Source organism: Jaculus jaculus, chromosome 1 (genome assembly GCF_020740685.1).
Source record: "Jaculus jaculus isolate mJacJac1 chromosome 1, mJacJac1.mat.Y.cur, whole genome shotgun sequence".
Classification (NCBI taxonomy): domain Eukaryota; kingdom Metazoa; phylum Chordata; class Mammalia; order Rodentia; family Dipodidae; genus Jaculus; species Jaculus jaculus.
In genome coordinates, this window is record NC_059102.1 from 174,156,894 (window position 1) to 174,181,962 (window position 25,069).

The 25,069-nt window shown below is 36.9% G+C and overlaps 1 protein-coding gene and 1 pseudogene across 1 annotated transcript; both read right to left on the minus strand.

Annotated features, from left to right (window-relative positions):
- Positions 1–9,648: 9,648 nt before the first annotated feature.
- Positions 9,649–12,053, minus strand: LOC101599018 (olfactory receptor 5D13-like). Its single transcript, XM_045141741.1, has 2 exons — positions 12,048–12,053; positions 9,649–10,674 (listed from the first exon to the last, which is right to left on the minus strand). Exons 1-2 carry the CDS (start codon positions 12,051–12,053, stop codon positions 9,649–9,651), a joined length of 1,032 nt encoding a protein of 343 aa, XP_044997676.1.
- Positions 12,054–14,803: 2,750 nt separating this feature from the next.
- On the minus strand, positions 14,804–22,538 carry LOC123457646 (annotated as a pseudogene).
- Between the last annotated feature and the right edge of the window lie 2,531 nt (positions 22,539–25,069).

Genomic DNA, 25,069 nt, shown 5'->3' on the forward strand with positions numbered 1-25,069 from the left:
CACAGCACCTGTGGTTTCTTGCACAAGACTGGACCTAGCAATATTCCATCATAGAAGAAGAGCATCATTAAATCTTTCCCTCCAAGCTGGGTGTGGTGGCACATACCTTTAATGCCAGCACTAGGGAAGTGCTGGGCTCCTTCCCGGTCAGGTAGTGCCAGGGGAAGGACCAGGCCTGTTGGTTCCTCCCTAGGGGTTGAGGGGATGATGAGCATCGGACGACCCAGACCTCTCCTGGTCACCGGAGAAAAACCACACTGAGTCGGGAGTCTTTTCCATGCAGAAACAACTCACTTTATTACTCTGAGCAGTTGCCTATATCATGTTGGGGACGAAGGCGGGGATTTTAGGGTGGAGGAAGAGGTAAGGGCCAATAGTAAACTTTAACTATTGAAATGGTAATTACAATTGCCATGCAGAGATAGCAGGCCAGAAGCCATTAGGCATCTTGCTGAGTCCTAACTGGCCAGAAATAGGTCGCCAAACTTTAGCTAGGCTCAGGAAGTTCCACTAGGCCTCACGCCTGGGCCTTTTAGGGCCCAACAGGGAGGCAGAGAAAGGAGGATTGCCATGAGTTCAAGGCCACCCTGAGACTGCATAGTGAATTCTAGGAGAGCCTGAGCTAGAGTGAGACCCTACCTTGGAAAAATAAATAAATAAAAATTTTCCCTCCTTAAAAGATATTGGAATTCAATGCTTATTGTGGGATGGGGCAGCATTTTCATTAATGATGTAGCTACCAGTAAGCTTCCCATGTTCCAAAAATTTATCATTATCCATAGTCATGCAAACAACCATAAATTAACATTGATAAGGAAGAAATGATAAAAGAAAGAAATAAAATACTTAAGAACAAGAAAGGTTTGTTAAGAGTGAAAGTGGGATTAAGAAAGAGCAAATGGGGTTAAATATGATTATTAAATACTGCATATACATGAATAAAATTTAAAAAATAAGTTTAAAAAATTAAAAAGGAAGGCTGGAGAGATAGCTCAGTGGTTAAGGCACTTACCTGAGAAGCCTAAGGACCAAAATTCAATTCCCTAGTACCCACATACAGGCAGATGCACAAAGTGGTACATGAGTCTGAAGTTTGTTCTTAGAGGCCCTGGTATGCCTATTCTCTCTTGTGCTCTCTATCTCTCTCCTTGCAAATAAATAAATAAACAAAAGTTTAAATAATTAAAAGGAGTTATAGGAATGATAAGATTATAGCATGCTATTTTGATGGTTCAGTTTTCTTTTGCTAGTAGAGTTTATAGATTGTAAGCAGAACAATATAACACTTTCAAGAGCATAGAGATACAGGACTATCCACACATTCATGTCTATACTATGTTCCTCACACTGCTATCCAGATTTTTACTTTTTCAAAAGCACATGTAATGCCATATTTCCTTTTTAATTATGTTTTCTACTAGTAGTGGACAACTTGAAGTTGTAAAACTATGAGAAATTAGGTAATTACAATATCAGTGCCAAAGAGGTATGCTGATTAGTAGCATTAAGAAGAAGCAGAAATAACAAGATTGAGTAATGATCTAGTAGAAAATTCATATTTCTAAGACTACAGCTAAACCAGACCTCTAATACCAACCATTACAGAAAGATTGAACTTGCTGTTTCTTGCTCTACACCTAAATTTCAAAACTTGTATGTTATTTCCTGTTTAATAAACAAACCTTGGACTGAAGAGATGACACAGGACACAGTGGGTAAGTTATATTCCTTTGTAAGCATGAGTAGCCTGAGACAACCAAAGTTTGACTCTCCCAAAAGCAAGTAAACAGCTAGGTGTGAATATCCATCTCTGTAATCCCAGTACTCTAGGGAACAGAGACTGAAGATGCTGAAACTTGCATAAAACAGAAAAGTTGAGAATCAGTGATAGACCCTATCTCAAGCAAACAAGCAGATGAGTGATGGAGAGGGGACACCCAGGGAGATTTGCCTCTGGCTTTCATATACTCTTGCAAAGGGTGTGGAATCTGTGCACATGTGCATGCAACTCAAACCATATGTAACACAACACACACACACACAAACACACACAGCACTCATGCAAAAAAAGATGTTTAATCTTTAAACAAACCTGCTATTGAGAAAGTTAGGATATCTCCTGACTAGGAGAGACAGAATCCTATAGGTATATTCTCAGCCTTGAAGATATAAACCCTAGGGACAATCTGGCCCCATTCAGTTGACACTACAAAATAGGCAATTGAGATTAATCACTTTATTTGGTGCCATGCTTGTCTAAGTTATAGGTAGTCTAATTGATACCTAAAAATTGTTCATTTTATGGTATGAATGCGTAGCACTTCAATACTTCAATAGAGTGTGAAGTGTTTAGATGAAGGCAATTGGCCGACCTATGGCCACATAAATTTATCTTTTTTTGTATTGGAGACATTGAAAATGCTAATCAATAGGTATTATAAAGTGCCTATCAATTGTTGCCAAATCTAGTTATTGCACTCTGCTATTTACAATTTATTTATCCTACATTATTGCACTCATATCTATTAATCATCTTCTCACCAAACCTGGTTCTCTAAACCCTTCTCAGGATCTAGAAATAAGACTTGTCCTCTACCACTTCAAGTTTAAAGTTTAGCATCAACAAAACAGTAATAGCTTTGAGTAATTTTTTCCTAGTGCTTTGATTATTTCATGTGATATAATGTTTTCCATTTCCATTCATTTTATAGTAAAGAATAGAATTTGATATCTTTTATGACTGGATAATATCAACTTTGAAGATATACCATGTTTCTTTATCTGAATATTCATGCATCATTATGCCCTTAAATTGGCTTCACGCTTTGAGGACTGTGAAGAGTCCAACATTAAGTTCCTGTGAAGAGGACAGTATGCCTATCGCAATCTGGCAGTAGTAAGAGCAGCATACCTATTTAATCTTCCAGTTACTCTGTGATGTTTCCTGAGAGGAAGCAGGTGTGATAGAGATGACTCCTCCAGGGCTAGACATTCAACTTTCACTTCTTATAATTTGGATGAGTCTTGGATTTTCCCTGGTTCACTTTCATCTGTAAAAAGCATGTTTACAAAAAGAGTGAGATGTGCAGTGATCAAAGAAGATAAACATAGACATTCAGGAGGACTTTGAAGGGCACAACACCTCCATTTAGCCAAATAAGTGTCCCTCTGGGGTGGATGACTTTCCAAATCATGGGTTTATGCTTGGTTCTCAGTAATGGTTCAGAATTCCCTCACAATGAGGGCTCATATCTAACAGGGAGCTCTTGATACTCCCATATGAATGTGTCACTATTACACCTATGGTTATATCTTACCTGGCTGGATGATTTTGTAACCTGCAGTATCCTGCAGGATGTACTGTTTATTCCCAGTGTTAATTTTTCCCCCTAGCAGCTTACATAGTTAACTAGCACTATGACAGCTAGGCAGTGGGGAAGTAGTTTCTCCCTCAGTTACATCTTGATTTATCAACTTCCTGTGACCCCATACTGTGGTGACTTCAGCATGAGGGTCTTACAAGCAGGACACAGCTAAGAACAGGTCAAAGGGACCCCAGCCTCCAATCCCACCTGTAGTAGTAAGGACCATCCCAGAGCAACTGGGATACTTACACACTATACAACCTGCACATCCCTGAATAATAAGCCTTAAACAGCCTATTCTAGACAAACACAAAAGAAACAATCACTGAAGACACAACAAGGGTAAAATCCAGTTGCCTCAGCCATACTGTGATGGTCAGGCCACAGCACAACAAAAAACAGCAAATAGAAGGAAACACAACAAGGATGCCTAGCCTCACAGTGGAAGTCTCCAATCAAAGCATAGAATAGATAATAGGAATAGAACCTCAAAATGAAGAAGCAAGATATGGGACCATGACCTGACCAAGCATTGACAGAACTGGCAGAAAATCAACAACAACAACAACAAAAATCATGTGAATGAAACCCATATAGCTGTCATCAGTAGGATGGACCTAATAGACAAAATCAAGAGTGACATCAAAAGAGAGTTAAGTGAACTGAAGGTGAGCCAAAACATAAACTATCTCAATAACCAGCTGGTTAAGCTTCATGAAGACAAATGTGAGAATGAATTCCAAGAAGCATTAAGAAAATCAAAAAATGACATGAAATTGGAGCTTGACAAAGGGATGAATACTGTACAGAATAAAGTAACAGAAGATACAAACCAAAGTGAACTAGTGAAAATCCTCCAGAAACCTCAAGAATACAGAACCTCAGAGCTGGAAGATATGACAGAAGAAACAGTTTGGAAGTCTAAAACTTTCAATAAATTCAAAAAATCTTGTGAACAGAACATGAGGGAACTGTGGTATAACCTAAATATTCAGATCATGGGTATACCAGAATGAGAGAAAATCCAGGCCAAAGGCATAGACAACATGTTCAAAAAGATATAGAAAAATTTCCCAATCTTACAAAAGAGAGGCCCATCTAGGTACAAGAAGCCAAAACAACTCTAAACAAACTGGACCAAAGAAAAAACCCGACAAGGCACATCATAGTTAAAACTGGAAGCAAAGAAAATAAAGAGAGAATGCTGAAAGCATCAAGAGAGAAACGTCTCATTACATTTATAGGCAATTCCGTCAGAATTAAATCAGATTTGTCAATAACAACCCTAAAAACCCTGGAATGGAGCACTTCAAAACCTAAAAAATCTGTGCCTTCAATCCAAACTACTATACCCAGCAAAAGGATCCCTCATAATAAATGTTGAAAGGAAAAATTTCCATGATAAAAGCCAGCTCTATGGTTATATGAATACAAAGCCAGACCAACAAAGAATACTTCAGGGAATTCTCCACACAAGAGTCAAAAAACCAATCTCAAGAGCCTCAAAGAAAAGACCACAATAACCAAAACTAGAGAAGACTCAAAAAATTACAAAGAACAAGAAAATGCCAAACCCCATAAAGAAACCCAACATGACAGGGATTAAATCAAACCTCACAGTTATAACTTTAAATATTAATGGTCATAACTCTTCCATCAAAAGACACAAGTTAGCAGGATAAATCAGAAAAATGTATCTTTTGATTTTCCGTCTTTAAGAAGCCCACCTCCCCACTAAAGACAGACCCCACCTCAGGGTGAAAGAATAGAAAATGATATTCCAAGAAAATGGAAAGAAGAAACAAGTGGGTGTGGCTATATTAATATCTGATAAAATAGACTTAAAATAAAGAACAATCAAAAAGGACAAAGAAGGTTCCTTACCCATCAAGGAAATGATCCAATATGAGCACATCAAAATCTTATATTTAAATGCACTAAGCACAGGTGCACTAGAGTTTATAAAACAAAACCTACTTCATGACAAAACAGAAATAAACACCAACATCATCATAGTTGGGTGCTTAAATATTTCACTATCATCAGTAGACAGATAATCTAAGCAGAAAATCAACAGGGAAGTAATAGAGCATCACAACACCATAGATCAACTAGACCTAATGACTATCTACCAAACATTCTACCTGAATTTTTTTGTTTCATTATTTTTTAATTTTTATTTATTTACTTGAGAGCACCAGACAGGGAGAGAGAAAGAGAAAGAGAGAGAGAGACATAGAATGGACATGCTAGGGCATCCAGCCACTGCAAACGAACTCCAGATACGTGTGCCCCCTTGTGCATCTGCCTAACATGGGTCCTGGGGAATCGAGCCTCGAACTGGGGTCCTTAGGCTTCACAGACAAGCACTTAACCACAAAGCCATCTCTCTAGCCCTTTATCTGAATTTTATAGAATACACTTTCTTCTCAGCATCCTGTGGAATCTTCTCCAAAATAGATTATTGGGCCATAAAGCATGTCTCCATAGATTCAGGCAAATTGATGCAACGTTTTACATCATATCAATTCACAATTCACACTAAAAAAACACATCATGAGTTCCACCAGCTCCTGGATACTGAACAACACACTTTTAAACAATGAATGAGTAGTGGAAGAAAAAAAATATTGTAAAATTTCTAGAGTCAAATGATAATGAGAATACAACTTACCAAAACTTATGGGACCCAATGAAAGCAATCCTAAGGGGGAAATTCATAGCACTAAATGCCTTCATTACAAACACAGAGAAATATCAAATTAATAATATAAATATCCACCAACAGGCATTGTAAAATACAAGAAAAATCCAACCCTAAGAGCTCCAGATGGAAAGAAATAATCAGAATTAGAGCAGAAACTAAGTTGGAAACTAAGACAAAAATTAAGAAAATTGATGAAACAAAGAATTTGTTCTTTGAAAAATTTGAATGATTGGTAAATCTTTTGCAAATTCGATCAAATAAAAAAAGAGAAGTCTCAAATTAACGAATTTAGAAATGAAAATTGAGAGGTTATAACAGACATCAAAGAAATTGGACAAATCATCAGGACTTACTTCCAAAACTACTACTCTACAATAATGGATAATCTGGCAGAAATGGATGAATTCCTAGACACTTACCACAAACAAAAACTAAACATAGAGCAGATTAATCTTCTAAACAAACCTGTCAAATACATTGAGAATGAAACTATAATCAAATCCTCCCCAAAAAGAGAAGTCCAGGACCTGATGGCTTCTCAGCCAAATTCTATCAAACTTCATTGAAGAAATGAATCCATTTCGTCTCAAACTGTTTCATATAATCAGAAAATGAGGAATGCTCCCCAACTCCTTCTATGAAGATAGCATCATGGTAATACCAAAACCAGACAGATACAACAAGAATAGAAAAGAAACTATACATCTATATCGCTGATAAACTTAGATGCAAAGATCTTGAAAAAATCTTGGTAAACTGAATTCAACAACACATAGAAAGCATTATTCACCTTGGTCAATCAGGATTCATTCCAGGGATGCAAAGATGGTTCAACATAAAGCATGCTTATGTCTTCCTCATTTTATTTCTTCAGTGTTTTAATTATAAAGGTCATTAAGTAAGTTGATTAGAGATTTTAAGTTTTATCTTTTTGTCACTATTCATTGCACTGTAAATGAGTCTTTCCTCTCATTTTTTTCTCAACATGTTTTTATTTGGTAACATGAAGACTATTGCATTTTGTGTATTAATTTTTTTTAAAGTCATTTTTTTCCATTTTTTATTTATTTATTTGAGAGCAACAGACACAGAGCGAGACAGATAGAGGGGGAGAGAGAGAGACAATGGGCGTGCCAGGGCTTCCAGCCACTGCAAGCAAACTCCAGATGCATGCGCCCCCTTGTGCAACTGGCTAATGTTGGACCTGGGGAACCGAACCTTGAACCAGGGTCCTTAGGCTTCACAGGCAAGTGCTTAACTGCTAAGCCATCTCTCCAGCCCTTGTGTATTAATTTTATACCCTATCACTTTTGTGAACAGGTTTATTATCCATAGGAGTATTTTGTGGTGACTTTAATACCCCACTATTAGGAATAGTCAAATCATCTGAACAGAAAATAAAGAGAAGCAATGTATCTAAATGTCACCATAGATGACATGACACCACAGTCAAAATTAATGGAACAGTCCATTGCAAACTCTACAGATGATACATTCTTCTCAACTGTTCATGGAATCTTATCGAAATCAGGTCATATACTACCAGTGGTTGGCAGTGTAAGGTGGTTAGAGTAGTGAAGAGAAGGATAACTATGAGGGCCAATCAGTAAATCCTGTGTTATGATCACAGATTGTCTTGTGCACTGTATATCCCCACACATACTTTTAATACATGCTGTATTAAAAGCCATAAAATGTTTTGCTATAAAGTGGAAAAGAGGACATAAATATGAAGCAAGCATTATATGCTGTACCATCAATATGTACAACATTTGTGTTTACATTTATCATTGAAAACTGAAATTATTTAATAGGGAAAAAGAAAACATACAGATTTCATTATTTAAAGTGAATATCTTATACTTTTGTTATTCAAGGTATGTTGATAATATTGTTATAAATTTCTAAAAAGTAACCTCTGTAAGACATGTAATTTTGTGGGTTTTTTTTTTTTTTTTTTTTTTTTTGGTTTTTCGAGGTAGGGTCTCACTCTGGTCCAGGCTGACCTGGAATTAACTCTGTCATCTCAGGGTGGCCTTGAACTCATGGCAATCCTCCTACCTCTGCCTCCTGAGTGCTGGGATTAAAGGCGTGCGCCACCATGCCCGGCTAAGACATGTAATTTTGTTTAGAACTTATAACAAATTTTTATTTTTATAAATTTCAATTTTTATTAATAAAACTAAATCTAGGGAAAATAAGTGACACACAAAAGGTTGAGTTAAAGATTCAACATGTGAATGTTTCTCTGTAGGATAAACTAGTAAGCTTTAATCAAGGTCTTCTACTTAGTATTATTTAACAGTTACAGCAATCAAACAATAGATTAATTATAAAAATATAACCATTACATATTGGAATATCATCATTGTTGATTTTGGGTTATCAGTTACAAAATTATCTTGAAATATTTTAAAAGAATATGTTCAAAGAAGTATTTTCATCAAACTCAGATAGATTTTTGTCTTAAGTCTTCTCTCCTACTTACAGTTGCTGACATAACACTCTGATAGAGTCAGAAGCACGAGGCATCCTTCCACCCTGTTTTGGATATAAGCACTGTTGACTCTGGATGCTAACATAACACATGACAACCAAACAGAACCTGGAAGTATGTTTTACAGTTTAAATATTTGATACAATTTTTGTCCAGCAAAAATCAGTATCCAAAGAGTCCAGAAAAAAGGAACACATTTGTTCCTGGAAACTGAAGATTAGTTTATCTGTATGGCTTATATGTGAAACTCAAGATGCTCAAATGATATCAGGAGAAATAATTGATATGGGGGTTTATGTTGTATGTCTCAGGAGTTTGTGTTTGCTTGTATTTCATTAATATGCATAGTTGTGATAGCAGCATTAGGATGCAGCTAATGTATTGGTCTGTTAACACAAATTTGCATAATCAAGATTTCTATATGTCTTTTGTTATGAATGAAAGAGAATTTATAATAATCTGTATGAAAACTTTACTAACTTCACACATGAATTAGCACATTGAAACTCATGGCAATAGAATATAACCATGCTTGAAGAAATTTAACAGTTCATTTTCCAAATATTTGGAAAATATAATTGATAATCACAAAACATAGTCTAAACATGCTAGATTCTAAATATTTAAGACAGATTTATAAATTTTATATATTTATATTTGATGTTATACAAAATTCCCAGTGTAAAAATGATAATGTAGATCCACATGTAAACATGTTTCCATATTAATTACTTTCTGTTGAATAGCTGTTAGCACTGTTTTATTTCAAATAATCCAATTAAATTCCCTGATAAAATTGTACAGATCCTCTAAAATTTCTAAAGTTGGTAAGGCTTAAATTGGACTAAAAGTTTTCCTGGACAGTTGTAGTTTAAAAATGCTAACATTGATATCTTTTATTGAATTACCTTAATCCAATATTTAACTTAAGTGTTCTGAGAATATTTAATTACATTTACAACTTAGAATTGGTTTGATGTATATTAAACTTAACTCATACTAAACTGCTTTTTGGAGGGGTACTGAGAGAATATTTGACTTTGTTTTCGAAGCAGAGTATCTGTGGAATCTTATGATGATTATTGGAAGCTTATTAACTTCCTAACTGACTCCTTCACATCTTTGTTCCTGAGGCTATAGATCAGGGGGTTCAACATGGGGATGATGACTGTGTAGAAGACAGAGGCCACCTTGACCAGAAGCCAGGAACTTTTGGTGGTAGGAAAACAGTAGAGGAAAATAATGGTGCTGTGGAAAATCGTGATGGCTGTGAGGTGGGAGGCACATGTGGAGAAGACTTTGTAGCGTCCTCCAGTTGCAGGCATCTTCATGACAGTGATGATGATGAAAACATAGGAGGTGAGGATGATGAAGAGGCTGCTTATCTCATTGAATGTGGCAAAGACTAAAATGATCCTATTGCTCATGTAGGGGTCAGAACATGATACTGCAACAATGGCAGAGTGCTCACAGATAAAGTTGTTTATGAACTTTGTCCCACAAAAGTATAAGCTCAACAGAAAGTATATGAATACAAAGGAACAGATGATACCCCAAGAGTATGATGCGGCTACCAGTGAACAGCAGAGCTTCTGAGACATTACAACCGTGTAGAGGAGAGGGTTGCACACGGCCACAAACCGGTCATAGGCCATCACTGCCAACATGAAGGTTTCTGTCACCACAAATATGCATGCGAAGAAGAACTGCATGACGCAGCCTGTAAAGGAGATGGTTCTGTCTTCCACTATCAGGTTCTCTAACAGTTTGGGCGTTACCACGGTGGAGTAACAGAAATCCACAAAGGACAAATGACTAAGGAAAAAGTACATGGGGGTGTGGAGCTTGGGACTGATTCTAATGATGGCAATCATGCCTAGGTTCCCCAGCACAGTGACAGTGTAGACAGCCAGGAACACGAGGAACAGGGGAACCTGGAGATCCCGGTATTCTGAGAAGCCCAGGAGAATGAAGGTGACATCAGCAGTCAGGTTTTCTTGGTTCCTGTGGATGAAATTGAAATTTTGATTGGGAAAGGTGAGAACGAATATTTGCAGTAGAAAAGGGAAAAGAATAAATAAAAAATAAGTGGCTCCACGGGTACTCTAGCATGTTGCCAAAACTCATAATTTTAATGTTTACACTTAACACATATTTAATGATGAATAATATTTCCTGTTTTGAATAAATAAAAAGAAAATTATCTGAAGAAGAGAAATATAGAATCCATCTAGCTCTATTTTTAAATCCAAACACTCATTACTAACATCAACAGCTGTTTTTCTGAGGAGGCCACTCTAGCCTCTCCGAGGAATCAAATCAAAGTGAAGATCTTTCGGTGGAAGTAAGTGGACATCTTAGATCTCTGTGACTTCCTCAGTGCTTCCCCATCAACATTAACTCAGAGCAGTGGAAAAATCTGGGGACTGCAAGAATTAGTACTCTATGTCAGAATAATCACATGTTTCAGGGCACCTGGACTGCAAACTGAGACAAGGAAAATGTCAGTCTTCTTGCAGGAAATTCAGGTTGACATTTTGGTCACTTCTTTCCTTTTCCTTCTCAGCATTCTTTGTACCACATCTGTCTCTTCATTCCACAGCACATTTGGACCTGCACTCCAAGGATGTACAGCGTGTTTTCATTCATATTGAAGTCACTTTGAAATTGCAAGTTCTATCTATCTATCTATCTATCTATCTATCTATCTATCTATCTACCTACCTACCTACCTACCTATCTATCCATTCATCCATTCAGAGAGAGAGAGAGAGAGAATATATATATATATATATATATATATATATATATATATATACACACACACACACATACACACACACACACACACGTAATCTGCAAGTGCACATGCAGTGTGGGGTGAGATTGATGTTATCCTCAGTAATTTTTCTCTTTATTATTTATTAATATGTGATAATCATTTGAATCCAGATTTTGCCACTTCAACAGGTCTACCTGGGGTTATATGGGTGATTGTGGTCTGAACTTACATCCTCACAATTCCATGGCAAGTACCTTATCCACTGGACTGTCTCAACAACTTTTAAAAGGATAGTTTATTGGGAATACTATATTACTGATTATATGATCAAAAAATATGTATGGAACTATTGCCTTTGCCATCAGCGATTAATTATAATGCACCAGAAATGGCTAACTTTATTTTTTAATGTGATAAATTTGAGAAGATATTTGTCAGAAGCATTAGATGAGAGTATATCATAAGCTGATATGAAAAAAAAATCTTCTCTGGTGTTTTGAATCAAGTTTAAAGCTTTTCCAGAGCTATTTGTCTGGTCAGAAACCTGTCTTAAAGAAGGATGCCCAATAGTCCTGGATGCCATTAGTAATTTTCTCTATGGTAAAAAGAGTATATTATCAATATAACTATTGAAATGTGATGGTGGAAACAAATAGCTTTTTGATGTGCTTAAAGAATATGAAAGTAGTATCATACCTTCATATTCTTTAAGTGGAAAATATTACTTATTATTTCTCCTCTGTGCATAAGCAAATGGTAAACCCCAAAACTCTCAGTTAGAAAAAAAAATGCATTTTGTATTTATTTTCTTTATCTGAAACAGAATCTTATGCAGTGCAGACTGCTTGTATACACTCTGTAGCTGAGGATGACCTTAAAATATTGACTCTCTTTCATGCTGTCAAGTGCAGAAAACACAGGCCTGTGCCATTGCCCTGATTTGCTTTCTCTTTGTTACGTACAGAATTGTTACTCTACCTTACCTCTGAGGAGGTAGTAATAAATTTAAATATGAATTTTATTATGCACCATTTGTTGCAATTTCATTGATTGGCATATAGCATATGCTACATTAGAAAACTAAGATGGGGAAAGTGTCTGTTGGTAAACTAATTAAATCATAAGTATGAGAACACAATTTGGTTTTCCAGAACTCTTGTAAACATAGATGCAGTGTCCCTTGCATATATTCCCAGGACTGGAGAAGTGAAGGGAGAATGGTCCATGGGGCTTGTTGGCTCAAAGTCTAACCAAATCCAGGTTTAATAATACAACCTGTCTCAAAAAGTTCATTTAGACAACTGAGGAAGATATTCAATGTTGACTTCTGGCCTTCACATACGCATTCTCTTCTCTCTCTCTCTCTCTCTCTCTCTCTCTCTCTCTCTCTCTCTCTCTCCCCCTCTCTTTCTTTCTCTCTCTCTCTCTCTCTCTCTCTCTCTCTCTCTCTCTCTCTCTGTCTCTTAAACACACACAAATAAATAAATTCAAAAAATGAATAATTCATTTTAACAAATGAAGAAAAATGTAGCCAGAGAGTCATAGGTTAGAGTACCATGGTGCTTTGATTTAAGGTGCTAGGCTCCACACATTATCTTTTCCCCTGGAAAAGGTCTTAACATTTTTTCCATTAGAATGATATAACAGAAATGAATTAACTCACATCAACACTGTGGCCATAGAGTGAAGCATTTACTTGAAAGCCCTATCTGAGATTGGCAAACTGCAAAGATTTTCTTCTTTATCTCTGGACTGGACAGAAATAGTCCCAAGGACAGTGTCCTGTACAGAATATTTCAAGGAGTGTTTCATGTGATGTTCAGCTAAGATAATATTAAAAAACAAAAAAAAAAGCAGAAAACTCCTGACCAAATATTTCATCAAGAGGTGAAATACTTGTACTTAATATATCATGCATATATGTAATAATGGCCTTGGGGACTTGAAATCTAGAAACTATCATAGGGAAGCAGCAATCTGAGCCATTAGAGTTAACACTGTCCCATGTGATGACTTAATTTGATGTTATGATTCTAAATCCATGGGGCATTTGTCTACTAACAATTTTTTGTGATTATAAATATTAGTAAATATTGAATTTTTGGATGTCAGAAAGTCTGGTCTCATCTCTTTATTAAAAGAGAAAATAACCCCCTTCTGAGAAGCATAATTTAGCAAAGCACAGTGATTACTCCCTTTTCCTGAAAACCTGGTGATATTTAGACACCTGGTGTTGGGTCCACATCCACTAAACTCCTTGAAAGTCCCCAATCTGGGTCTGTATGTGGGTTTTTCCACTTCTTGAAACTCTCTCCTATTATCTAAGATCTCTAAAAGATCAGAGGGATCTTTCAAGATCTCTTGTAAACTGTCACCATATTAAAAACCTTCTAAACAGCATCCTCTGGTCTGTGGATGTTATTCTTGCAATTAATAAGACAACAACTGGGAAGCCACTATTCAGTAGATTTGCATTCCATGAGTGTCAAGTACCATGGCTCCTGAGTTACTGCCCACCAAGTGCTGAGATAGGTTCTGTTGCTCACAAAAACACTCTCAGTTCCCGTATGTAGCTGATACGCCTTCACTCTCATTCCCAAGACAAGTAAAAGGAGGAGGAGCTGCAGGCTGTGAAGCAGAAAGGCAAGGCTGTGGCTCACAGAGCCTCAAGCAAAGACCTAAAATAAAATGACATTTTTAGGTCCCATGATAGTGTCAGACTACCAAAGCCTCTATTGAAGTGAATAAAATAAAATTTGAAATGTAAAAATGTCAGGTCCTTAAATTATATGATGAGCACTAAAAAGAACCTAAAGGATAGCAGTGGCTATCTTAATAGATATAATGATTTAATATTTTTAAATGATATTATTATTTATTTACTTGCAAAAGGCAGAGGGAGGGAGAGGAGTGAGAGAGGAAATATGGGCATCAGGGTCTCTAGTCACTGCAAACAAAAGATTTGTGTGCCACTTTGTTCATCTGGCTTTATGCTGATATTGGGGATTTTGAACTGGAGTTGTTAGGCTTTGTAGGCCTTAAGTGCTGAGCTATCTACCTTGCCTAAAATTCATTAAATTTTCAATGATTATGAAGAGTAAGACAAATGGTATATTTTTTTTCAGAGACTGATTTTCATCATGAATACCCTAGAAATCTATTACAAAATACTAAGATGAAATGTAAATACAACCTGAGACCATGTCTTCATAATACAAACATAAGTTACTAATTATAAATCAAATATAGATTTAAAGGTTTATTTTATAGAAATTTTGTGTGAAGTATGTTAGCTATGAGAGCTAGAATACAGGCATGGTAAGGAAACTAGACTGAACACATGGCCATACATTAATTGAAAACTAAAATCTCTAACTACGTATATGAAAAATAGGTTTAGTTAGTATATTAATAAGCATATGTTAAGTAACTAATATTCTGAAAGCAATATGTCAATGAGAATGAAGTTCAGATCTGATTAGCTTCCTGACGGTCTCCTTCACATCTTTGTTCCTCAGGCTGTAGATGAGGGGTGCAGCTTGGGGATCATGACTGAATAAAGAGCAGTAGCCACTCTGACAAAGAGGTGGGAGCTGTTGGAGTTGGGGACACCGTACAGAAGGAGAATGATTCCATGGAAGATGGAGATGGCAGCCAGGTGGGAAGTACAGGTAGAAAAGGCTTTCTGGAGTCCACCCTTGGAAGACATAGGAGGCCAGAGTGATCAGGACATTGCAAGCCTCACTGAGTAGAGAGAGATGACCAAACATTCCATCTGGCTGAAGGAGGAGTCAGAGCAGGAAACAGAGAGGATGGCAGAACACTCACAGCCAAAGTGATTGATGATGTGTGGCCCACAATAGAGTAATTATGAATGTTATAAATTCTGTGGAACATAGTCCACTCCACAGGTTACTTCCAGTGACCAGAAGAGCATCACCATGCAACCTATGAATTAATGAGATTGTTCTGTTCTCCACAAAAAGGATCTCCAACAGCTTGGGAGTAACAAACACAATAGGGTACAAAGTAGTGAGCTTTATTTTGAAAATTGTTATATGTGAATCATGTAAACCTGCCTAGAAAAGTAAAAAGCTCATTATAACTGGAGACTTTCAGGGAAGCCCTGCGATTCCAGCTACTGGGGAGGCCGAGGCCAGCGTGTGGGCGAAGACTGGGAGGGAACTCCATGACAAAGTCCTTATCCGGCAGGTTCCACGGCAGTGCCTAGTTATAAGTAATTGTGAGCAGATACGCAAAATGAAAGGAAGCTGAGGAAAAAGTATATGGGTTTTGAAGTTTGGAATTGATCTTTATATTTCATTTCTTTATTTATTTGAGACAGAGAAAGGGAAAGAAAGACAAAAGGAGATAGAGAGAATGGGTGTTCCAGGGTCTCTAGCCACTGCTAATGAACTTCCTGACATCTGGCATTATGTGGGAACTGGGGAATTGAAACAGTGCCTTAGGCTTTGCAGGCAAGTGTCTTAACCACTGAACCATCTCTCCAGCCCTGAAATTCATCTTTATAACTACAATTAATCCCATGTTGCCTACCAGAGTATCTGCATAGATGGCCAGGAACACAAGGAAAAGTGGTGGCTAGAATTAAAGGTATTCTGAGAAGCTCATTGGGATAAAAGTTGTCACAGCTCTGATTCATCATGCCACAGACCTAATGCTGCACTTACAACAAGAAATAATCACCAGCAGAAGAAAAGACATAGATTGAGCAACAGAGCTGGACAGGGTGGAACAGTGAAAAAGACAAACCTTGCATAGTGAAGACAGCAATCACCGTTCCTCAGTCCTTAGTGCTCTGCCTCTCCTCAAATGCCTACGTTATCTCTCAGGACTTAGACTTGTTCTCCATCACCATAGTTTTGTAACCTGCATGAAAACATACTACTTGTAAATATTATAACTACGTGTAAATGACTGATAAGGATATGTGATAAGCAGAGTATTTTGTAGTAAAATATAATAATCTGACCACAAAGAAGCTATTCACAAAGTCAGACAAACGTTAAGCTTTTTGATCAGGTCAGTGGAGACATTCAGAGCATTCTACATTTAATATGCAGGGAAAAATTATAAGTATTTGGGGGAAGAAAAATATTTCATCAGAATTCACAATTACTTATAACTAGGCACTGCCGCGGAACCTGCCGGATAAGGACTTTGTCATGGAGTTCCCTCCCAGTCTTCACCCACACTCTAGCCTCAGCCTCCCCAGTAGCTGGAATCGCAGGGCTTCCCTGAAAGTCTCCAGTTATAATGAGCCTTTTACTTTTCTAGGCAGGTTTACATGATTCACATATAACAATTTTCAAAATAAAGCTCACTACTTTGTACCCTAGCTAAAATCAAGAAAAAAAATAATGCTGACCAGAAAAACTTATTTCTATATGATTAAAAAGACATAAATTAAGTTGTAAGCCTATAATTGTAACCAGTGTACGCCAAGAGTGAAACAAAACACTCTGCCACAAAATATGAGTACAGCAAATTTCCCCAAACTACACCAACAAAAACAAACCTTTATTTTTATATCTTTCTAGAGTTGCACATAGGTAGGGTGGAACACCAGACATAAAACCCCATTTGTTCATTATGAATATTCATTGCCTGATTTAAAATGTGTGCTAATATATCATCTAGTAGAAGTGTAGTCTAGTAGAAGAATAAAAGTGCATTAAATCAGATAAACATGTAGAAATTATGAATACATTATGATGATAAGAATCAAACAAACCAAAAGCCCATATATGACAAAATAGTAAGTGATTTATTAAATGTCATGACTTTTATATTTTACTTTTAAAGTATTTTTTATTTTTATTTATTTATTTATTTGACAGAGAAGGTGGGAGAATGGATGGGCATGTCAGAGCCTCCATCCACTGTAAATGAACTCCAGACATGTGCACCCCTTTGTGCATCTGGCTAACTTGGATCCTGGGGAATCAAACCTGGGTCCATTAGCTTTGCAGGCAAACGCTTTAAAATCTAAGCCATCCCTCCAGCCCCACTTTTATATTTTCTATAATGAATAAAGTATAGTAGAGATTATGGACTAAGTTTTGCAGATAAATTGTATTTTCAGAGAAAGACATAAATGTTCAAATTTGCCATATAATTAAATGATTGGAAACAACTGTTTTCTTCCTGCTAAATATTTATTTATTTGGAAGAAAGAGACAATGGGTGCCTCAAGGCCTCTATCCACTGTAAACAAACTCCAGACACATGTGTCACCTTGTGCATCTGGCTTAATTGGGCACTGGGGAACTGAACCTACATTAAATACTTTTTACATAGTTTCATATTATTTATTTAATATTCCTTAATAAAAGTTACCTACAATATAACAAATGGTTGACTTTGGAAAAAGTAAAACTTTACATATTTTTAAAATTTCTACTGATAATTTCTGGTAAATGCAATATGAAAAGCATACTAACTGGAAGATTTCTAACTTCATTATAATAAATTTGTTGAAATATTCAAACAATTATTTTCATATTGTAGATAAAATCTATGCTTTGTAATTATATCATGCTTCAGTAATGTACTAATGTGTGTTTATACTGAACATTATATGATAGGACTTAATATGATGTCTGTTATGTTGTATAAGAAAGAATGTACACTGCTATTATAGACATGATTAAATTCTTTTGTAAATAAATAAACTCATTTTGTTATGGATATTACTGGGGTGAGATTTTAGTTATAGAGACTAAACTTTTTTTAATTAATTAGTTTTGTACTCAGCAAATATAGTCAATTTGGTACCATTACTAGGCTCATCCATTACTTACCCCATCCCCTTGGCCCCTCCTTGTTGAAGTATATGGGTCATGCATTCTGGATTAAGCCCACAGTTATGGGTAGGATAAATGTCTGCATATCATGACCCAACATGTGGCTCTGACATTCTTTCCACCCCCTCTTCCACAAAATTTCCTTGAGCCATGTTGGGTTCATTTTTGGTCTGCTTCAGTGATGAGGTGTTGGGGGCCTCTGAGGCTCTGGCTCTCTGATTTGGTAGGAGTTGATTTTTCTCTGTGTTGATCTCCTTCACCCTGGTGCTGGTATCCAGTTCACCTAGAAAACAGCACCCTTGCTTGTTTCGCCAATTTTTCTTAGTTTCAGCAGGGGCCCCTTTGAGGTATGATGTGATAGCTCTCTCCTTAGGATCTACATCTATCTGAAAAAGAGAAGCAGATATTCCAATGGAAAGTAAGTTAGCACCAGACAAATGAGATAACCCTTACTTTGTTATAGAGAATTTAATAGGTGTAGACCCTCTTATACCCCATGATTGGTGGTAGCTTGATAATGGAGAGTGGACTTATGTTTGGGTATGGTTCTGATTTGTTTCCCAGCTCCAGCTATGGGTCCAGTACCACTGAGGGGATCAGTTAGGTGAATCAAGAGCAGTTGGTTCCCCATCATGGTTGTGTGCCACTATTGTACTTTTGTGAGCATCACAACAGGTTATTTGCTGATAAGTAGGTTAGACCATAGTTTCTTGGACAGATATTGGTAATTTTCCCCTAGTCACCCATGTAGCACCTTCTATCACTAGATGTTCTGACTGTCTGGGGACTAACTCTCTTCCAGCTTCCAGCCATGCCATTCCATTTCACATGTCAACTGCATAAGGTATCTTCAGCAGTAGGGTGTTACCACTAACCTTTGGTGGGTCATCAAGTACTCTGATAGAAATCTTTTAGGAAACCTTCTAGGTCTCTCTGATCAAAAGCTCATTGTGGGTGATAGCCAAATGCATGTACTGGGAGTTACAGGTTAGTGCACACTGAGAAAATGAAGAAAACGATAACTAATATAAAAGAGTTAGAGAGAAAAAAGAGAAAGAGAAGCTGTAGAAGATTAAGGTTAGTCTTCATCATACCCTCTCCAGCATCTTCTGGCTCAGGTGTTCCCTCTAAGGGCTTGGTGAAAGTTCAGCCTTGCTGGATATGTAAGGCATCTTGGGTATATTCAGGCTAGGTGCTGTAAATGAGTGAGACTATGTGGCAATTTTTTTTTTTTTTTTTCTGTGATTGGATAAGTTCACTGAGAAAGATCTGTTCCAGGTTCAACCATTTTTCCTCAAATTTCATTGTGTCATTTTTTTCTTACTGCTGTATAGAATTCCATTGTGTAGATATACCACATCTTAGTTATCCATTCTTCTAGTGATGGACATATGGGTTGATTCCAGCTCTTAGCTATTATGAATTGAGCCACTACAAACATGGTTGAGCAAATCTCTCTGGCCTGTGGTTTGAAGGTTTTAGGGTAGATGCCCAGTAAGGGAATATCTGTGTCTGTTGGTATCTCTATAGTCAGCTTTTTCAGGAGTTTCCTCATTGCCTTCCAAAGTGGTTGTACCATCTTATATTCCCACCAACAGTGAATGAATGTTCCTACTTCTCCATATCCTCACCAGCATTTATTTTCATTTGATTTTTTGATGTTTGCTATCCTTATTGGGGTAAGGTGGAATCTCATAGTTGTTTTAAGTTGCATTTCCCTGATGATTAGGGGTGATGAACATTTTCTTAAGTGTGTGTTTGCCATTTGTATTTCTTCCTCTGTTGAACTGCCTGTTCAGATCTTTGCCCCATTTTGTGAGTGGGGTGTTTAACATTTTACTGTTTAGATTTTTGAGTTCTTTGTAGAGTCTAGAGTTAGGCCTCTGTCAGTTGGATAACCAGCAAATATTTTCTCCCATTCTGTGGGTAATCTATTGGCTTTGCTTATTGTATGCTTGCCTGTAAAGAAACTCTTCAACTTCATGTGATCCCATTGGTTGACTGACTGTTTAAGATTGTGAGCTACAGAGATTTTGTTCAGGAAGTCTTTTTCCATTCCTATATCATGGAAAATACTTCCTATATTTTCCTCCAGTACTAGTCGAGTTTCTGGTCTTATATTGAGGTCTTTGATCCATTTGGACTTCAGTGTAGTGCATGGAAAAATGTGTGGATCAGGTTTTAGTTTCCTGCATGTGGTTATCCAGTTTGTCCAGCACCATTTGTTGAAGATGCTGTCTTTTTTCTAGCCTATATTGTTAGGGCCTTTGTCAAATATCAAGTAGCTTTAGTTTCTTGATCCAAAGTCCAGGTCCTCAAGTCTATTTCATTGGTCTATACTCCTGTTTTTATGCCAGTACCATCCTGTTTTTTTTTTTTAATATTTTTTGTTCATTTGTTTATTTGAAAGTGACAGAGAGAGAGGGAGAGAAAGAGACAGATAGAGAGGGAATGGGCACCCCAGGGCTTCCAGCCACTGCAAACGAACTCCAGATGTGTGCACCCCCTTGTGCATCTGGCTAACGTGGGTCCTGGGGAAACGAGCCTCGAACCGGGGTCCTTAGGCTTCACAGGCAAGCGCTTAACTGCTAAGTCTTTTCTCCAGCCCACCATGCTGTTTTTATTACTATGGCTTTGTAATATAGCTTTAGATCAGGTATGATGATGCCTCCAGAGGTATTTCTTTTGCTGAGGATATGTTTGGTTATACGAGGTCTTTTGCCTTTCCATATGAAATTTAAGATCATTTTTTCTATCTCTCTGAAGAACACTGTTGGTATTTTAATTGGAATTGCATTAAATCTGTTTATTGCCTTTGGTAGGATTGCCATCTTCACAATAGTAATTCTGCCTATCCATGAGCATGGGAGGTCTTTCCATTTTCTCGAGTCCTCCTAATTTTTTTTTTTTTTTGAGCGTTTTTATGTTTTCATTGTATAGCTCTTTCACCTCCTTGGTTAACATTATTCCAAGGTATTTATTTATTTTTTTTTGTTGCTATTGAAAATGGAATCATGTCCCTTATTTCTTTGTCTGTATCTTTCTCATTTGCATATAGAAAGGCTACTGATTTTTGTGCATTGGTTTTGTATCCTGCTACTTTGCTATAGAAGTTAATCACCTTCACGAGTTTTGGGATGGAGTCCCTTGGGTCTCTTACATACATAATCATGTCATCAGCGAATAGAGCTAACTTAACTTATTCCTTTCCAAATTGTGTCCCTTTTATTTCCTTCTCCTGTCTTATTGCTTGAGCTAGGACTTCCAGTACTATATTGAGCAGCAGAAGTGAGAGTGGACAACCCTGTCTTGTTCCTGATCTTAATGGGAATTCCTCTAGTCTCTCTCCATTCAGTATTTTTGGCCTTAAGAGCTTTGTATATTGCCTTTATTATGTTAAGATATGAACCAACCATGCCAATTCTCTCCAATGTTTTTATCATGAAGTGATGTTGTATCTTGTCAAAGGCCTTTTCTGCATCTATTGAAATTATCATGGAGACTACACATATTTTATATAAAATATTTTGCCAGTATTTCCCAAGAAATGCTACTAGTTTTAGGTTTTTAATGTTTTATTTTTATTCGTTTATGACAGGAGAGTGAGAGAGAGAGAGAAGAGAGAGAATGGATGTACCAGAGCCTCTACCCACTGCAAATGAACTCCTGATGCATGTGCCACCAAGTGCATCTGGCTTAAGTGAGTATTGGGGAATTGAACCGTGGTTCTTAGACTTTGCAGGCAAGCACCTTAAATTATGAGTGATCTCTTTAGCTTAATTTCAAATTTTAACACATCTTCATAAAATTGTTGTTTTAAGACATTGTCGGGTGTCATTTATTTATTCACATTTTGGCAGCAAGTCCCAATTCTTTGTAAAATAAAATTGAGTGAGTCTTCCTAAATTGTTTAGGGTTAGTTAGTCTATGGTCAAATTCTTTTTTTAAATAATATCTGCATTTGTTTGATTTTATTATACTTGTTTGATTCAGTTGACATTTTTTTTATTTTATATACATAAGCCACTTGTCAGATATGTGAAATTGTCTTATTGTAGTGCATGCCTTGTTTTTATTTTACTTTTAAAATCTGTTTTGATGAAGAAGAGGTAATATAATATTTGTCATAAAGCTTATAATCTATTTGTCTAGCAGAAGTTTGACATAACTTAGTTGCTGGTAAACTCTGTGTGGAAGAATTAGCTTGTTTAACAGCCCAGTTGGTAGGGATGGTAATTGGGAATTCATTGCACATAAATCTCCCCTTATCTTGAAGCACAGGAAGAGAAGAGATCTGAGCAAACATACCTTTAACTCTTTCAAAAGGATCTAAGTACGTTATGCCTCTTAAATTCTTCATTTTGGCTCTAATTAAACTTTGATTTTCTCTCTTAGAGACAGAAATGCTTTTCTGTTTATGGAAATTACTATGCACATACTAAAAGGAATATAAGAGGCTTGTTGAAGTTCTTTCTTTACTGAGAACATGGAAACTTCCCCATGGATCTCTTTCCTTTACAGAGTGACTGGTTTCCTTGGTCTTAATGGATTTCAGGTTTCTGTTTTTAAAGTGGTATATCCTTAATATATGTGACTTCTCTAATACCCAAACTGCTCTTTTAAAAATAAGGCACTACTACACTATTATCAAATCACTTGAATTAAAAATAGTTTCATAGAGAGGGAACACTCATCACTATTAAATCTTTCAGTTCTTTCTGACAATTCAATAATTGCTTTAACATCACTGAGATAAATAATAATCTTTTGTCCTCTTCTTCATAATAAAACACCATATTAAAGATAGCCATGTGGTTCCTTCTACTTTTTTCCTCCAGACAAAACAACCCTATCCTTCCTAAATAATAAAACATTTCCAAGATAAATAACATTAAATGTTTTGACCTTCGTATGGTGTAATATTGAAACACTCACTAGGGCAGTTGGATCAGCTCAGAATCTTCCATGTAAGTGGAATAGAACTCTTGGAAGAGTGAATTTATTTTAGCAGCTGCCTTCCACAGTCTTTACCTCCTTTTTGTTAAAGTTTAGAACATTCAGTTCATCTCACTGCCCTGTGTTCATGATGATTTGTGGCCACATATGTGATTTTGATGAATGGCAAGTTATTGCATCTGTTGAAATGCTGGAGCTCCCAGTGGTGAGCAGAGATACCCTCTAGGAGTATAGTTCTCCATGGCTTCAGAGTTTCAAGGAGCATTGCTCTGTAGCATCTGGTTGAAGTCTAACAAGAAATCATAGACAGAGAAGGGCATTGAGGCACTGACACAGATGTGAAAGCAGTGGCAATGATCTTGTGTAAGGTAGACCACTCAATCTGAGGGAATACTCTGAAGTTTGGAGTTCCTAAGCATCTGTGTTAAGCATTGTGGAAAGACCTAGAAAGACACAACAAACTTCCTGAGGATTTAACCAGGAAATCCAATTTATCCTCAGAGTTCTTCCAGAAGCTGAACTATCTATCAGTAACAATCTACATCTGTTAAAAGAGAAGGGAGAGTTGGACTGGATAATCAGGCTCAGTAGCGATAAGATGCTATAAACTTTCCTGCCATTTCCAAAACTCATTAAGGTTGTTTGGGGATTTTGATATGTGCAGTTATCCCACACAGGGTTTCTTATGGTGATGAATATGAAGTCTATGAATGCACCTGGGTTGACTGCTTCCATGTGGATCAAGGTAATGGCAGAGAAGGGTTCACACATATTTCACAATCACAGTAAGAATACATAGGTAAAAGTGATTATGAAGCATTTAAAACATGTTTAATGTCTTGGAAAACACTGCAATGTATATATATATATCTCTTCAAACACCATGTCACAACATTAGCTGTGGTGTCAGTACTACCAGAATACCTTTATGGAGTAGCTTCCGGCTCCAGTGGAAGTTAAGTTCATGTTGCCATACTTAATAAAGTTCCTAGTGAATTGTATAGTCTTTGGGGGACCCAGTGTCGATAGAATGAAGTCTTGCTCTTCAGCCTGGCACATTCCAAACTTCACAAATTCACCCAGCCCATTACACTTCATCCTATTCATCCCACAGACACTAACTAGCCTTATATGCCATGCATCATAAGATATTCATGATCAGAAATGAGTGAGTCTACAGTGGGCAAAGAGTGTGAATTCCAGCAATGGCATCCCATATACATGCCTGGTACTGTAAACTAAGTCAAAAGCCTGTAGCTTGTAAGATAGTGGCCCCAGAGGGAAGCTACCACTGTTCTTTGCCTATGTATTGACCCAGCAAATTGCTTTCTAACTGTTGTGCCTGTTCTAATTAATTAATGCTGTTCTCACTTGTGGTTAGGAAGAATCTCTTGGCACATGGTAATGAAATCTGAGACCCAATTCCCACCAAAGTGACAAGAATTAAAATGCCAGTCCTTAAGTATGGGTGAGTTATTTACCATGTTCAAGGAGACTGAGAGTGCATTTCAGGGGGAGTGGAGGAAATAATAGTATTGCCATTCTCACTACTTACCAGGGAAGCACCACTATGTAGATAGTGGTAGATACTGAGGAAACTCAAAAGTCAATAAAGTTGAGAGTATAGAAGCTCAATACTAAATCATGCATTTTTGTCATGTCCTCCAAAGCTCAAGGAAAGGGAAGAGGGGACATGCAATATAAACAGGGTGAAAAGGAGTATTTTGGAGGCACTTTCATGTACACATGATGTTACTGGTGTCTTCATGTCCTCAGATGTGTTGTGATTATCCCCAAGACCTCCCCAGTCTTGAGCCGATCAATATTTTGTCACAGGCAACAGAAAAGGGAAAAAAAGATGAGATGTCAATACAGAAAAATAACTAATTGGAGAGAGGAAGGAACTCTATAGAATAAAAGTGGGACAGTGAAGAT